Here is a 14,322-nt window from a genome sequence, read left to right as displayed (position 1 = left end):
GTTAAGAACCCAGCTGTGTCTGACGTCAAACTCATCTAGCCACTAACTAGAGGTGAGGAGCTCTCATTAGGAGGGGAGGAGAGGAGACAAGAGTTCACCAACACTGCTCAGAAGTGATGGCGGAGGAAACCAAAGAATTAAGCAGATTTAAGCTCCTGAGTGTTGTTTTTTTCTGCCCCAATTCATCTTGACAGCTCTGACGTGGACATGACGTCCTATGGCTTAATTTGCTTTATCATAGCTTATACTAAAAGTACTTAGTGTTTTCAAACATAAACATTCTCTTCCTTTTCAAATATTTAAGGCTATAAAAATCTCACCCCTCTTCCCTCACACAGACTGTGAGCACCTGATCCGCAGGATGTTGGTCCTGGACCCGTCAAAGCGTCTGTCTGTGGCTCAGATCAAGGAGCACAAGTGGATGGCTCTGTATGTTCCTGTGCAGAGGCCTGTTCTGTATCAGCAGTCGCTGTCTGCTGAGGGCGAGGCCGGCGTGGGAGAGTACAGCGAGCAGGTCCTCCGCCTCATGCACAGCCTGGGTATCGACCAGCACAAGACTGTAGAGGTGAGAAGAAGTGGAGGTTCATTATGTCAAACTTAAAAATACTGAATGAGTGCATCATTTTATTAAATGTAGTATGGCCCTGCTACTTTGGTGCCCCAGAGCAGTTCTATTATGCCTAATGTGCTGCTAGTCATATTTCAGACCTCCCTTTATGTATAGATTTTGATCAGTCAGAAATGCAGCTGCTGGTTAAAACTAACTGAAATAAAGTTAAAGGACTGATTTCAAAATGTATATTAAAAAAGTGCCGGTACCCCAAAAAACCCACTCAGTAGCAGTAATGTGAGTAAATGTTATTTGTTACTTTCCACCCCTGTTGTCTACTTAATAAATTTTAAATTTTAGTCATGTGGAGAAGTGGCAGAAAAAATTACAGGGAAACAATACATGAATGGTGGAGCAAATATCATTATTTTATTAAAATATTGATCACGTGAAATAATAAAAATATTAGTAACAACATTCCTTGAAATTTAAATGAAGGATAAAAATTCTGTTACGTTGTATAACAAGATCAGGTGCTGTATTTGATTTACATGGATAAACAGACAAATTTAAATGTGAAATATACAGTTATGTAATTTGAAGTGTTATGATTTATATATACTTGACTGTAAATTTGGCACTTGAGTTGCCTAAAGTCTGTCTTGTTCTTTTTTTTGTTGAACTATAACCACATGAAAATGTGAAATGTTTCTTTAGCACTGAATGGAAAATAAAATTCCTGTTAAACTCCGTATAGAACATCTGAACCTGAAGGCTAAATATTATCCTTTTTAAACTTTGTGTGAGAGTAATGAGGGTGCAGTTCTTTTCTTTAATCCAATCCTGTTTTAGTATTTTTAACCAGTCCTTTTTCATTGGGCTGGAGCAATAACCCAATTTCACACTGGAAAAGGAATAAAGTATTATCTGAGAATGTATTTAGAGTCATTAAATCCTCCAAAGTGAGATATTTAGTAATAATTTAAAACACAGACTTTCTTATTAACATTGTCTGTCCTCCTTCAGTCTCTGCAGAACAAAAGCTACAACCACTTTGCTGCTATCTACTACCTGCTGGTGGAGCGACTCAAAGCCCACCGCTGCAGCTTCCCCGTTGAACAGCGGCTTGACGCCCGCCAGCGACGGCCCAGCACAATCGCCGAACAGACTGTTGTCAAGGTAACATCAGGGCAATGAGGGGGCTCCGAATTATGTGTATGCAGATTAACATCCACACCTCCCTGATCAAAGCTTCATTATTCACACCTGCAGCCAGGAACAAACATACAAAACTGGCAGATACTACGTAGTCGAGTTCTGTCTTCACCTCATCAGTCTTTTTAACCCGGCCTTGATCTTCAGTTCTCACTTACATTATTCATTTTTCTTTTCTTTGCCCACTGTCTCCTCTTTCATTCCCCTCACCATCTATGTTCTTTTTTGTCTCACTTGGATTAGAAAGTCAGATTTGCAGCTGCTCAATGGAGCTGTAATTGCATCAGAATTAAGGATGTTGATGGATATTTGCTGTGATTATGTTCAAGCTTTGTCAAAGACGCTCTGTCTCTTTTTCTGCAGTCGACCAGCGGCACAGCTCAGGTGAGTTTGCTCCCACAAGGCGTCCGTCTGCTGCGCTCTCCCGCTGTGCCCCAGGCTTCCTCTGATGCTTTCACCTTCCCCCAGACTGCATGTCCCTTGGAGCAGAGCTTCATGGTGGAGGATGTCAACACACCTAAAGTATGTTCTTCACCAACAACAAAAAAATGCTAAACTAAAGCTGAGAGTTGAACATTTTTGGGTTGTAGCGGTTTCATACGTAGCTGTGGTTATTAAGCTTGCACAAACATGTTCTGTGAGGTTATCCTGATAAACCTGACTGATTCACTTTGATAATAACTCACTGTATCATTTTGCATCTTTGTGTGTCCGTTTACTTGCTCCATCAACCTGCCAGCTGACTCGTTCTCTTATGTAAGATCTCAGCCAGCGAAACACATCAGATGGGACAGCTGCCTGTCCTACACGGCTCCCAGAAACACACATAGACACAATCCCTCTTGGTTTATGTGTGCCAACCAGCGACCTTTTCTCTAGTCCTGCTGAACTGGCCCACTATTTGACAACCCAGATAAATAGTTTAAGCCTTCCACACCTTTAGGTCACACACATAAACACAAGCACAGTCACACATATAAAATGCTGCATCATTCTACAAGGTTTCTTTCCAACCCACTCCCTCCCCTGGCTCCAATAAACAGCGATGTGTAGGGTGTTTAGAGTGTGGATGTTTGTGTGCGTGTGCGCTGAGCAGAGAGGGAGACAGAGTGTGCGTTATCTGCGTGAATGGAGCCTGGTTATGTAAGCGGTCCTGTGATGATGATGTGACCTAATGCGAAGCTGAGTGAACACACATGGACAGGAAGCTGCGATCTCACCGCTGTGACCTCCTACCCATCAGCCACAGCTCCACTTTTTTCCAGTTTTTAGGAGGGAGGGGGTCTCCTGTTTCTCTTTTCCATTCAGCTTCTTCTCTCTCCTCTACTTCACCCTCTAACTTCCCTCTTCCCCTTGTGACCCCCTCCCTTTTCCATCGCCTGTTTCTCAATGTCGTTTCTCCCTCTTGTCCTCTGCCTGTGTGCGGCAGTTGAGTAACAGCATTCCTGTCCCAGAACACTACAGAAAGCAGATGGGGAATTGGGCAGAGTTGCTCTTTCTGGCCTGACACAAGGCTTTCTAGATTCTGCTGCCACTCATGCAGATGATCTTTGTGCATGTGTGTCAGTCAGAGCTCACTTCCTGGCCTTTCATTCCTTTATCCCAACCCTCCACCTTTAGGCCAACACACAAGCCTGCTTACTGTAACAATCACACATGTACTCCTGCTATGAGACAAGTTATGCTAAGTGGAGAATAAAACATGAAGAAGATGTTGATTTTTTTATTTGTGTTGGCTGTGCCCTGCTTTCTTCAGTCATCTTGCCGTGTTTTGAATATATGACCATCCTGCTTCATTCTCCATTTTTCACAAATTTGTTCTTGTAAACATTTTCAAGAGAAATATATGTGGAATTTGTGGCACAATGTAAGACTGCTAAATTATTTGCACCTGTGTTCTGAAGTTGATGAATGCCAGGTGCTCCTAAGCTGAAAGCATGTACACATTTCTTGTTAAAAGCAGAGAGAAATGCCCCTTTAATGCAAATATAAAGACATGAGACTGCAGGGCAGTGGGCAAACACAGAAGGCACACACACACACATATATATATATATATATATAAAAAACATTTTATCCTCCCATATAGACAATCAAATGTTTGTAAGATTGCTCTGGAGTGTTGTCCTTAACTAAGAACAAATCACAGACAAGAAAATTTTGGTAAATGTCTAAATCTTCTTAGGTTTTTTGGAACAGATTTTCTCAAGAATGGTTGGCAGATGAGGCCCTTTGTTTTTCTGTCTCTTTAATTGCTCAGGTGAATGGCTGCCTGCTGGACCCCCTGCCTCCTCCCACTGTCCTCCGTAAGTCCTCCACCTCCTCGCCTAGCAACATGATGGAGACATCAATCGACGAGGGCATTGAGACAGAGGAGCCTGACACAGAGGAAGATCCGCCCCACCTGCTCTCAGCCTATCAGACAGCTCGGTTTGGCCAACGGAGACACACCCTCTCTGAGGTGACCAACCAACCAGGCCCATCCAACCAAGGTATGATGTCACTTAATAAACACATTTACTTCAGGATTTATCTGTTTTCTGGCTCATTCCACAACAAACAACAACTTTCCCCCGTGAAGGTAAATTATTCACTCTTGGACACAACCCCTCCATGGGCAGCGTGGACTCAGACATTGGTTATGACATGGGCTCCATGCAAAGTGACCTCGGCCTACTGGAGGATTCCCCCTCTCTCAGTGAGGTCACCCCAGGGGTCAGCCCTGCACCTTTCATGGGCACTCGACCCGCCAACCCAGCAATGGCTGCCCTGACTTCACAGCATCGAGAGGCACATAACCGCTCGCCCATCAGCTTCAGAGAGGGACGGCGAGCCTCAGACACCTCACTCACCCAAGGTCAGACTCACTGAATATAATCTTTTTTTTGCCTTTCATTACATTATTTTTCTCTTTATTCACTGAGACTTCAGTGACTTCATAGGAAGTAAAGTGTCCTCCTCCATTAACCCAGACACTATTTGAAGGCTGACCTAAATAAGCACAAGGCCATTTTCCACCTTTATAAGGGACTTCACAGTGTGGTTTATGTGATGCTAAGATTTTACTGCAGTTAAATGGATGACAGGATGACAAGGTAGCCATCAGAGGTCGACACATCCACCTGAATTGATGTCACCATGCAACATCACTCTGATATGAGGGCCACACATTTAAAGAAAGAAAATATTTACAGACTTTAAAGATGGATATCTGTCTGATTTTGGCTCAAAGCTGTATGAGCAAAACAAATCCAAATCACAGATTAAATTGATGACATTCAAGATGCACTGTAAAAGATGTAGGCACATTTTTCCTCAAATGAGCATGTGCTTCAACTTAATATTTACATCTGTTTTCATTTTTTGATTTATAAGTTTAAAAAATAACCTTGCAAAGCAGATGGATTGGCCATATTTTATGACTGTCATGAGGCAAACCCATCTGAAATGATTGTGCCCAGAACAGTCAGCATCATTTGAGGATGTGAGACATCTCCGCTGCAGTGGATTCATGACAAAACCTATGGACAAAATAAGCACAACACAGCATGCTGTTCAGTATCATTTTATCATGGTTGTCTTGTTTTCATCATAGGTGGTTGGTAGCCACAACTGACACTAACCTTTTGACACCTGAGCTTTTGTTTCTAACACATTTTAGTTTCTCTCACTTATTTGGGATAAGTAGAACCTGATAAGTTTATAATCTCAGCCTTGTCTTTGAACAGGAGTTGGGTTTTTTGTCCAAAATGATGTTAAGTAAAAAGTTAGAAAGATGGTCCTGTTTTTACAGAACATACAGCACTGGATCAATTCTTGACAGTTATCTAAACAATTCGAATAGAGGTATTAATAATGTTGTAGGAAAAGCAAAAGGTAATGTCCTCAAATGTGCATGCAGGGTTTTAGGAGGTTAAAACTTGAATTCCTCAGCACTAACACTTTCATATGCACAGGACAACTCCAGCAAAGTGATATAAGGACTTGCCCACTGTTGCTTTAAATCAGCTCCCTAAACAGACATTTCCACCCTCTTATTGCTGCTGATCTGTAGTAACTGTTGTGCTGCATGATTTAAAAACACTGTGTGACTTGAAGTTGGTGTAAATAGGATGAGTAATGCTTTGAAATCATGGATCAGTAACATAAAAGTGTCCTTTAGATGAAACGGTCTTACACAGACACTTAATCTTGCATAGGGTTGGATGTATAAAGTGTCACAGTGCAGATGTCTGAGGCTCCAGGATCCAAAGAGCACCAGTCAAGAGGAAGTGCATTGATTCTCATGACACTGATGCCGCTGCAGCTGCTCCCTCACCCCTCCACACAAACACACACACATATGTATCTATGTATGTATGTATGTATGTATGTATACTGCCTTGTGGATAAAAGTGCATCATTCTCACTTTGTCATGTGCCCTCCCCTCCTCTTCTTCACACATTTTCCCCCCTGTCTCTTCCTCCTCTCTCTCCCTCCTCCCTTCGCTCATCCTCTCCGGTCCCTCTGACGACTTTAGCGGTGATGATTTCAGTTATGAATCACAGACAGATATTTAAAGGTTTTCTGCCCACATATTTCTCTCTCTTTCTCTTCCCCCTTCTCTTTTTCTCTTCCTATGTGCTGCTTGCTCCCCTGCGTGATTTTCTTTCTCTTTTCAAAGTTAACTCTTTTTCACACAGGATTTTTATCTGTGCTAGATCAGTGTGGAAGCAGAGCCAAGATATAAAAGCAAATGTTGAATAACCCTTCCAATTCTTTAATTTACAGCTCCATTTTTCTATGCCTGCTTGATGTAAATCACCTGTGCTGTAGCCAGGTAGAAACTTTAATTATAGCTAGAAAATGTGTTTTACCTCCTAAACTCTTTGCTGACAGTCTGGTCTGCCCTGTGCTCTGCTTGTTGCTATTTGTGGTTAATTATATTTTTATTTTTATTATCCTCTTTGGAGAGTGACGTTGGGGTGGATTCTTTTGCGTCAGACTGCTGACTGCTAACTCCCACCACCACAGTGAGTCAGTTCAGATCCTTCACAGCTCGTCACCTGGCCGTGTCTCCTCAGAGCTGATGCTGTGCACACAAACAGACACACTGTGGATCATGATGTAGATGGAGTCACATTTTCAAGAGAAAGGCTTACTGTTACCACTCAATCTGCTTGCTACTTATCACTGATGTTTTTTCTTTGTTTTGTTTTGCATGCACAGGTCTGGTTGCATTTCGGCAGCACCTCCAGCACTTGGCAAGGACCAAAGGCATCCTGGAGCTGAACAAGGTCCAGATGCTGGTGGAGCAGATGGGCTCTGGGGAAGGGGCCACCATTGGCCCCCTGGGACCACAGCACCACTTGCACAACCTCTTAGAGGTCAGCCTTACCACACAATCACAAAAACACTCACACCCATTCGAGATCTTTCTCTTCCTAAACCCGTTCTCGGTCTAAATCCTCCCGTGTTGGCCGGAGGGGAAAAAAGGGCACCCAGGCTGTTGTATAACCCCAGGAGAGAGGCAGCCAACTGTGGCTTGTTTACTGTCTCCCCGTCCCCCTGGGGCCTGGAGCCCGGAGCCTAGGCCAAATAAATGCAGCCATTGTTGAAGTCAGTCAGACTTACCCCGAGTAGTGACTGGCACTCAATAGGCCCAAGCTGCAATTACACACAAAGACAGGCATACATAAACACAGAGTACTACACTTGCATAAACACACTGTGAGGAGAAACATTTGAGACAGACTGAAAATCATAAAAGAAAACAAGAAAAAAAAGAAAATCAGCTGTACAAGCAGACAAGATCTATTAGTTTTCTCTCTGCCCATCTCTCATAATGTAATAACGCAGCTCTTTGTTGGTTATGATGCTCAGGCCCCATCATCCTTTTAATTTGCTTTCATTTCATTTAACGACTGTGTAATCCCTGTGGTACATGCCGTTTAGAGAAAGGCATCTGGCTGATCAGTCACCACACAGGCATTCGGGCAGGAGACTGCACAGATAATCCAGTTAGAGCTCATGATGGAGCACCCAGACCCTGACACAGCTTCATTAACTGGCAGGATGGGGGCCCATGGGAATTGTGTGCATGCATGTGCAAGAACATGGGAATATCTTTGCCTTGTTTAAATAATGTATGTTTGTGATCCCAGGGTGAGGCATCCAAGCAACAGGAGGGCCTAGCTTTATACCAAGGTGGGCCCCATCCGCCTCTCCTGTCCCGCAGACAGAGTTTGGAGACACAATACCTCACTCACAGACTACAGGTACAGCTACACGCACACATGATGGCTTTATGATTTCAACTGATTAAAACAGACTGGTATGTAGAATAGTTTGTGAAATAATTTGGATAGTTAAGGATTAAAGTACAATGTTAATATAAAGTGTGTTTCTTTTGTGAGTATTTTGAACACTAACATCTCTCTTTCTGCCCAAAAAGGCCAATGTGTTGGCTAATAGCCCCGCTAGCTGCCAGCTTTTCTGTAAGGAGACTCATCGAAGTTTAGAGCAACAGCTGCAGGAACACAGGTTAAAAAAACGTCTATTTCTCTTGTTTTGTTTTTTTGTTTCATCTTTTGTTTAATAAAGCACAAAGAAGCAGTTGCTAATAAATTGAATAATTTGTTCTTTAACTTGACAGTCACTGATGTAGTGAAGTGGCCATTTTTATCAGAAGTGGTCAACATTTCTTTATTAAAAGAGCAAAGAGCCACACTGAAAGTTTTTTCCTGGTGGATGATGAGTTTATTTCACCAACTTGTACTACTAATATTTAGCAACTGTAGCGGCTACTGTGATAGCTTCACTCCAGAGCTGCGAATGCCCTTTATGTCATATGTTTCATAGCTCTGATTGGCCCACAATGAATAAGATAGACAGAACGATCATCCAGTCACCTACAGAGTTTTTTTTTTTCAATGTTCTGCCCTTTCCAAATACAGACTGTGGGCGATAATGGATATGGATCTGTTTATGGATATGTGAAACAGTCTATCTGGCATGTCAGGTTAAAAATTTTCCAATCTAATGGCCAGATTTTGTAAATATGTTTTGTTTTGTGTTATCCATTAATCCTGAACATATTAGCTGTTTATTTGTAAGGGTTTATTTTTTGGTTGTTTGGCCCAGCCTGGTCTGTATTAGGAGACACAGTCCCACAGTCCCTCTTATCCAGCTGGCTGTTTTTTTCATAGATGAAGCCATGCAGCACAGGCTATGTAAAAACAGGCTGGCAACAACTCAAAGGGGTTAAAGTTTAACTTGCAAATCTATAAAGCATGCAAGAAATATCAAGCTTGGTTTCTGCATTTTTGGTTTTAGTTAAACAAGACTTTTGCATAGTTTAGTAGTTTTCATTCTGAATCATGTAATCTAAATGTGCATTTACTCTCCCCACAGACTGAACCAGAAGAGGATGTACCTGCAGCAGTCGCAGGGCATGGGGCTTCAGGCCTACTTCAACCAGATGCAGATAGCTGAGGGATCATACCCCCCAGGTAGCCCTGCTCTGGACCCAGTGGCATCTCAAAGTTCCCCTCAGGGCCCCTCAATGTCAGCTGCCCATCAGCCTCAGCCCCAGCAGCAGGGCAGTCCTCAGGCCTCGCCCCCCTTCAGCCACGGCCTCACCCCGCTGATGGAACCGGGCGAGGGTCTGGTTTATGATCCCTACATGAGCCACCACCACTTCCCCCAGCACCTACCCCCTGGATCTCACCTCCACCACCAGCTCCACAACCCGCAGCCTCACGAAGCCTCGGCCAGTGGTTTAGGCTTCAGCTTCCCTCCGGGCTGCGAGCAGCAGCTCCTAGGTCCTTCCGCCAAGGCTCTCCTCCCAGAGCAGTACGAGATCCCAGCCTTAGACCCCACCTTGCTGCCCCCACCTGCTCCGGGAGAGGCTGAAGGCGGAGCTGTGGGTGGGGTTATGGCTGGTATGGGGCAGTCAGAGTGCCTGGGTCTGCCTGAGCTGCAGGGCTCCCTTCAGGACAGTGAAATGATGGAGACTGTTGACTCTCAGCATGGTTTTGTACTGGTCAACTAAAACCAGCTGACAGGGTTGAAAGAGAAGCAGTATTAAGCAATGAGAACGCTCAGAGCACTAAGAGCAGAGAGAACGGAGATGTTAGCGGAGGCCACAAGCGTAGCAACAGGGAAGAAAAAGGAGAGATAATTTTTGTACGACTAACACAAACTTTCATTTCTTAGTTGTGATGAACCTCAGACAACCTTTCTACCAAATTCCTCCCTTAGCCTACCTCCCTTTCTCCCTCTCCTCTGTTCTTGTTCTCATCAGCCACGTGAGGCGAGACAGGCCCCGTATGTGGCGTAAAGCGAGCCTCGCCACACTGATTTGGCGAGGCCGCTCTTGTCACAGACATTGTTTCCCTGCTGTTAGGACTGCAGTGTGCAGCCCAGGGAGCTGCTGCACGTCCTGGATGCTGCCGGAGTGCAGGAAGCAAAGTGAAGAAAGACTGACTGACGGGCAACCAAAAGGACAACGGCTGGCAGTGCTTTTTGTATTTAAAATAGGACACCATGACTACAACGGACTGGTTCTTCAAACATTTTGTGTTTTTTTTTGTTTTTGTTTTTTTTATTTCAGTAGATAAAAAAAAGCTGAACAAGAGAATGGCCCTCATTTATCATGGTACCATAACTCTAACCACGAATTCAACTCTTAACAGTGCTTTTTTTCTCCACTTTATAGAAGTTATTTTCACACTACTCTGACCTCAAACATGATGGTCATATTCTGAACTGCACTACCATTCAAAAAACACCTTTTATTGGTCTTTAGCTTCAAAATGACTAAACATGCTGTCCAGGATGGCGAGAATGCACAATTTTTTTGAGTGACGCTAATGCTAAAGCTAAGCGCTAGGACTAAGCACTCTTTAAATGCTTTTTTTAGTAGATAATTTAGAATTAAAAGTGATAGCTAACACTAGCTGTGAGCTTTAAAACAGCCTGTGTGTCATAACTCATACTTATGTTTTCTTTGTCTTTTTTTTAACTTGTTACTACTGAACCTGATTTATTTTTCACACTACTGAGCTGCTTTTCCTTCTCGCCGGTTTTTATTCTGCCCATAAATGAAGGATAATATTCAGATTTTGCAGTCAAAATAGCCACATGTGGGTTTAATAGTTGAATTGTGGGTCATGTGTCTGCCTGATAAATGAGGGCTGGTGTAATTAACGTGTTTGGTCAAGAAGTAGCGGTGTTAGATGGTCGATATTATTCTATTTTTGTGGCAATACTGAAGCAATATTATTAATCCTTAATGTGGAGGGGCGATCACCTGTACAGCCAATTCTGATTGGTTCCCGGGGATTTCTTTGAGTCGTCAGCAGTGACATCACTCGAGCCGATGATGTAACCAGGAGATAATCTCTCACCCACTCTCCCCCTGGATGCACAGGGACGAGCCTGGAGACAATTGTGTGTAAAACGAGTGTGTGTGTGTGTGTGTGAGAAAGTGAGTGTGATTTTTGTTCGTTTGCACAATTCATCCATCAAATTAGTCAAACTTTTGATCGTCATGACTAAAAATGACAAACACTGTATTAATGTCTCCTTTAAAATAACACAAACTGTGCTTTTTACCCTCAGTGCACAGTCAGTTGTAGCTTTTAGATGAATTCTGGTTGACATCTTCAGTGCTCCAGTCATGCCTCTATGTTACCTTTCATGTTCCTAATAATGGAGTGACCCCTAAAAGATTCCCTGCATTAGATTTCATGAACGAATGTTTCCTCTCGGACATTTGCAGACTGCTGTGAGGCAAAGACGAGCAGAACGTTGCACGCCTGACACTGGATTTTCACTACAGGCTCTTCAGTGATCTCTTTGACCAACAGCTAGCCTGCAATCAGACGAGAGTTTTTTTTTTTTTTTTTTTTTACAGCACTTAGACTGTGTTCAATCTACTTGAAGCGCACACATGTATCAACTCCAATAGATGATGATTTATTGGGAAAACAAAGCAACTTTTCATGGAACAACTGGATGGCAACGTCAAAAGGTGTAGATGATGAGACTGTGACCATCTGCCAGACTGCATGACCTTCAGTGGTCGTGGGTTAAACTTTGGGAGCGCCTGTGGTCAGATTGGCCTTCATGCTGGACATAGCAGAGCTTGCAATCAGACTCTCAAACAGTGAGGGATTACCTTTATTGTTGCGGATAACGATGGATTGAAAATATGGACCCCCTTTGGTTGCAGTCGTGAGCCGGAACAAATGGAAAAATCCACCCTGTGATGCTGCATTTCTTTAAAGATTAAGCCTTAGGGAACCAGCTGCTACTTTATTTTGCATTCATCAACTAGTATTTGGTCTAAAATATGCAGGAAAAACTCATAAATGCCATTATTATAGCATTTCTTTTGTCTAACTAGCAGTCCAAAACCTAACAAACGGTACATTTACATAGACTTAGAAAAGGTCCAATTATTGTCAGTCCAACTAAAACTGGACTTTTTAAAGGCAGGCAAACATGCTAGTCCAACTGAAATCATATGAAATTTAATTTCTAAAAGTCAGACTAAAAAACCAAGATAAAAATGATCATAGACCTCAATCTAACCAGTCGTTCTAAGCATGCTCCACAGTCTCTGTGCTGGGCTATGACCCAGAAATTGAATGGCTTAAATGCTAAGCTTAGCCAGAGTTGGATTATCTTCTGCCTTCAGATATTACCAAAAGCTAGAGGTATGGCGTTCATTTGATCTGTATTTAAATCCAAGCATAGAGTGTGTACAAATGTGCAGGACTGTGACATTTTTACAACAGTTAGCTGCTTGCTAACTTGTCAGTGTCAACAGGAACAAGGTCCACTAGCTATAAGGTGAGATATCACCGTCTGCCGTAGCAGAGTTTGACATGTTCCTGTCAAAGACAGTAGTCCAGTCAAATTGCCTAATCTAGCTGTAATTATTGAAAACTAAGAAATAGCTTTACTCTCATGCAACACGTTAACTTTAATATGTTGTCCCAAAACATGCTGCTTATGTCTGCTGTGAGGCAGCTTTAACAATACTACCCTGGTCCTTTTGGTCCATAGTTTGCTAGTTTTTCATTTGTAAAAAATCTTAAGTCATTGCTATCTCAGGTTGTCTGCTCAGATTCTTTAAATGTCACTGACAGTCAGAGGAGATCTTATTGAATTCATCAACAATGGCCTCCATAGACCAGAAGCAAGACATGTAGTAAAACAAGTCTGGTGGCATCTTTGATAGATCCACCCTAAAATCTACTTACTACTTGGTTTTGTTTATATGGTTGTACACCCACATGCTAGAGACAAAAATGAGCTCACACCCAGCTTGTAGGTCATGTGGAAACTGTCCGTCAGAAACAGGAGGAAGTGAAGCACACGAGTGGAAAGCACTCACAACTTTAAATAGTCAGTGTCAGTGTTAGAGGGTGGATTTTTGCCTTTTTGTGATTGTTTATTTTGGTCAGTGGTCAGGCTGAGGTGCCTATAGATTGATCTGTTGAAGTTGGATACTGGAGCACTTTGATGACGAGGGGAAGAGGAGATGTAGCCGCAGAGGAGGAGGTGGAAAAGGTTTGTATTGCTCTGCTGTTTCCTGGCAGATGAAACAAAAAAACACAATCTTTAGGAAACACCTTTCTCCTCTCGCTTTTCCCCCACCAATAATGGACACAAAACACATTTCTTTCAAAGAAAGACCAGACACAGCAACACTTTATCTGATTGTTGTTTTAAATCCAAGGTGGAGTTAACACTTTTCAGTTTACGATGAGTGTTATTTGTACAGAGTAGAGGTGTAGTGAATCTTCGTCGCTGTGCGGAGGTTGATTTTGTGTTGAACGTGACCGTGTTCAGTGTGCCTTTTACTTTTTCAATCTAAATTAAGATTTTGAATAGCACCATTATTTCTTTTTGAACCCTTTTATCATTTGTTTTTACTATGATTACGTTTTTCTTTTCTGTATTCTTTTTTTTTTCCGATAAGTAGAGCCAGGTTTTACAAAGGTACAAAACCAAAGTCCCTCAGAAGTTTCCCTGTACGACCCACCGTGTGGAGTTTTGGAGCTTCTCTGTCAGCTTCTCTACCGTGCTTTTTTTTCTCTCTCTCGTTGGTCAATCAGTGTATGCCATTTAAAAGTATTATAGCAATATTTCTCTAGTTGAAGACTCAAGTCATGAAGATTCTAGTGGACGTATTTCCAAGTATCATAATTTCACCTCCTGCTGATAAAACATCAATCTATCAATAGAAATCCAGTTTTATATTTACCTTCATTGATGTTGACCACACATAAGCTAACTTGCTGTTGAGATTAAAAAGGTTTATTGAACATAAAAATGGTGTGTTTTTTGTGTTTGTGTGTGTTTTCATCCTTACTTTTATATTAACATATGACCATAAAGCAGACGCTAAGGTTTAGTCCCAATTTATAACTTAAGTCACCTGCCTAGAACTGTAGCAGCTTTGATTAAACACTTCCTGGTGCTGCAGAATTTTATGTCCATTTAAAAGGATTCATGTTTGCATCACTGGACAACTGCAGAAAAATATTTTCTTAAACTTTAC

General features: G+C 42.3%; 1 protein-coding gene across 1 annotated transcript in view; it reads left to right on the top strand.

The window, feature by feature from the left end:
- Positions 1 to 14,088, top strand: part of sik2b (salt-inducible kinase 2b) — a 59,368-nt gene extending 45,280 nt beyond the window's left edge. The window contains exons 7-15 of the mRNA XM_041805671.1: positions 339 to 565; positions 1,577 to 1,729; positions 2,129 to 2,287; positions 4,026 to 4,257; positions 4,347 to 4,622; positions 6,975 to 7,132; positions 7,910 to 8,023; positions 8,200 to 8,288; positions 9,159 to 14,088. Coding sequence (XP_041661605.1) covers positions 339 to 565; positions 1,577 to 1,729; positions 2,129 to 2,287; positions 4,026 to 4,257; positions 4,347 to 4,622; positions 6,975 to 7,132; positions 7,910 to 8,023; positions 8,200 to 8,288; positions 9,159 to 9,798 — 2,048 coding nt within the window. The 3' untranslated portion in view covers positions 9,799 to 14,088. The remainder of the gene's footprint in view (positions 1 to 338; positions 566 to 1,576; positions 1,730 to 2,128; positions 2,288 to 4,025; positions 4,258 to 4,346; positions 4,623 to 6,974; positions 7,133 to 7,909; positions 8,024 to 8,199; positions 8,289 to 9,158) is intronic.
- The last annotated feature ends 234 nt before the right edge of the window (positions 14,089 to 14,322 follow it).

Source organism: Cheilinus undulatus, linkage group 2 (assembly GCF_018320785.1).
Source record: "Cheilinus undulatus linkage group 2, ASM1832078v1, whole genome shotgun sequence".
Lineage (NCBI taxonomy): Eukaryota > Metazoa > Chordata > Actinopteri > Labriformes > Labridae > Cheilinus > Cheilinus undulatus.
Note: the sequence above shows the minus strand (reverse complement) of the source record. Positions and strands in the feature narration are given on the sequence as shown.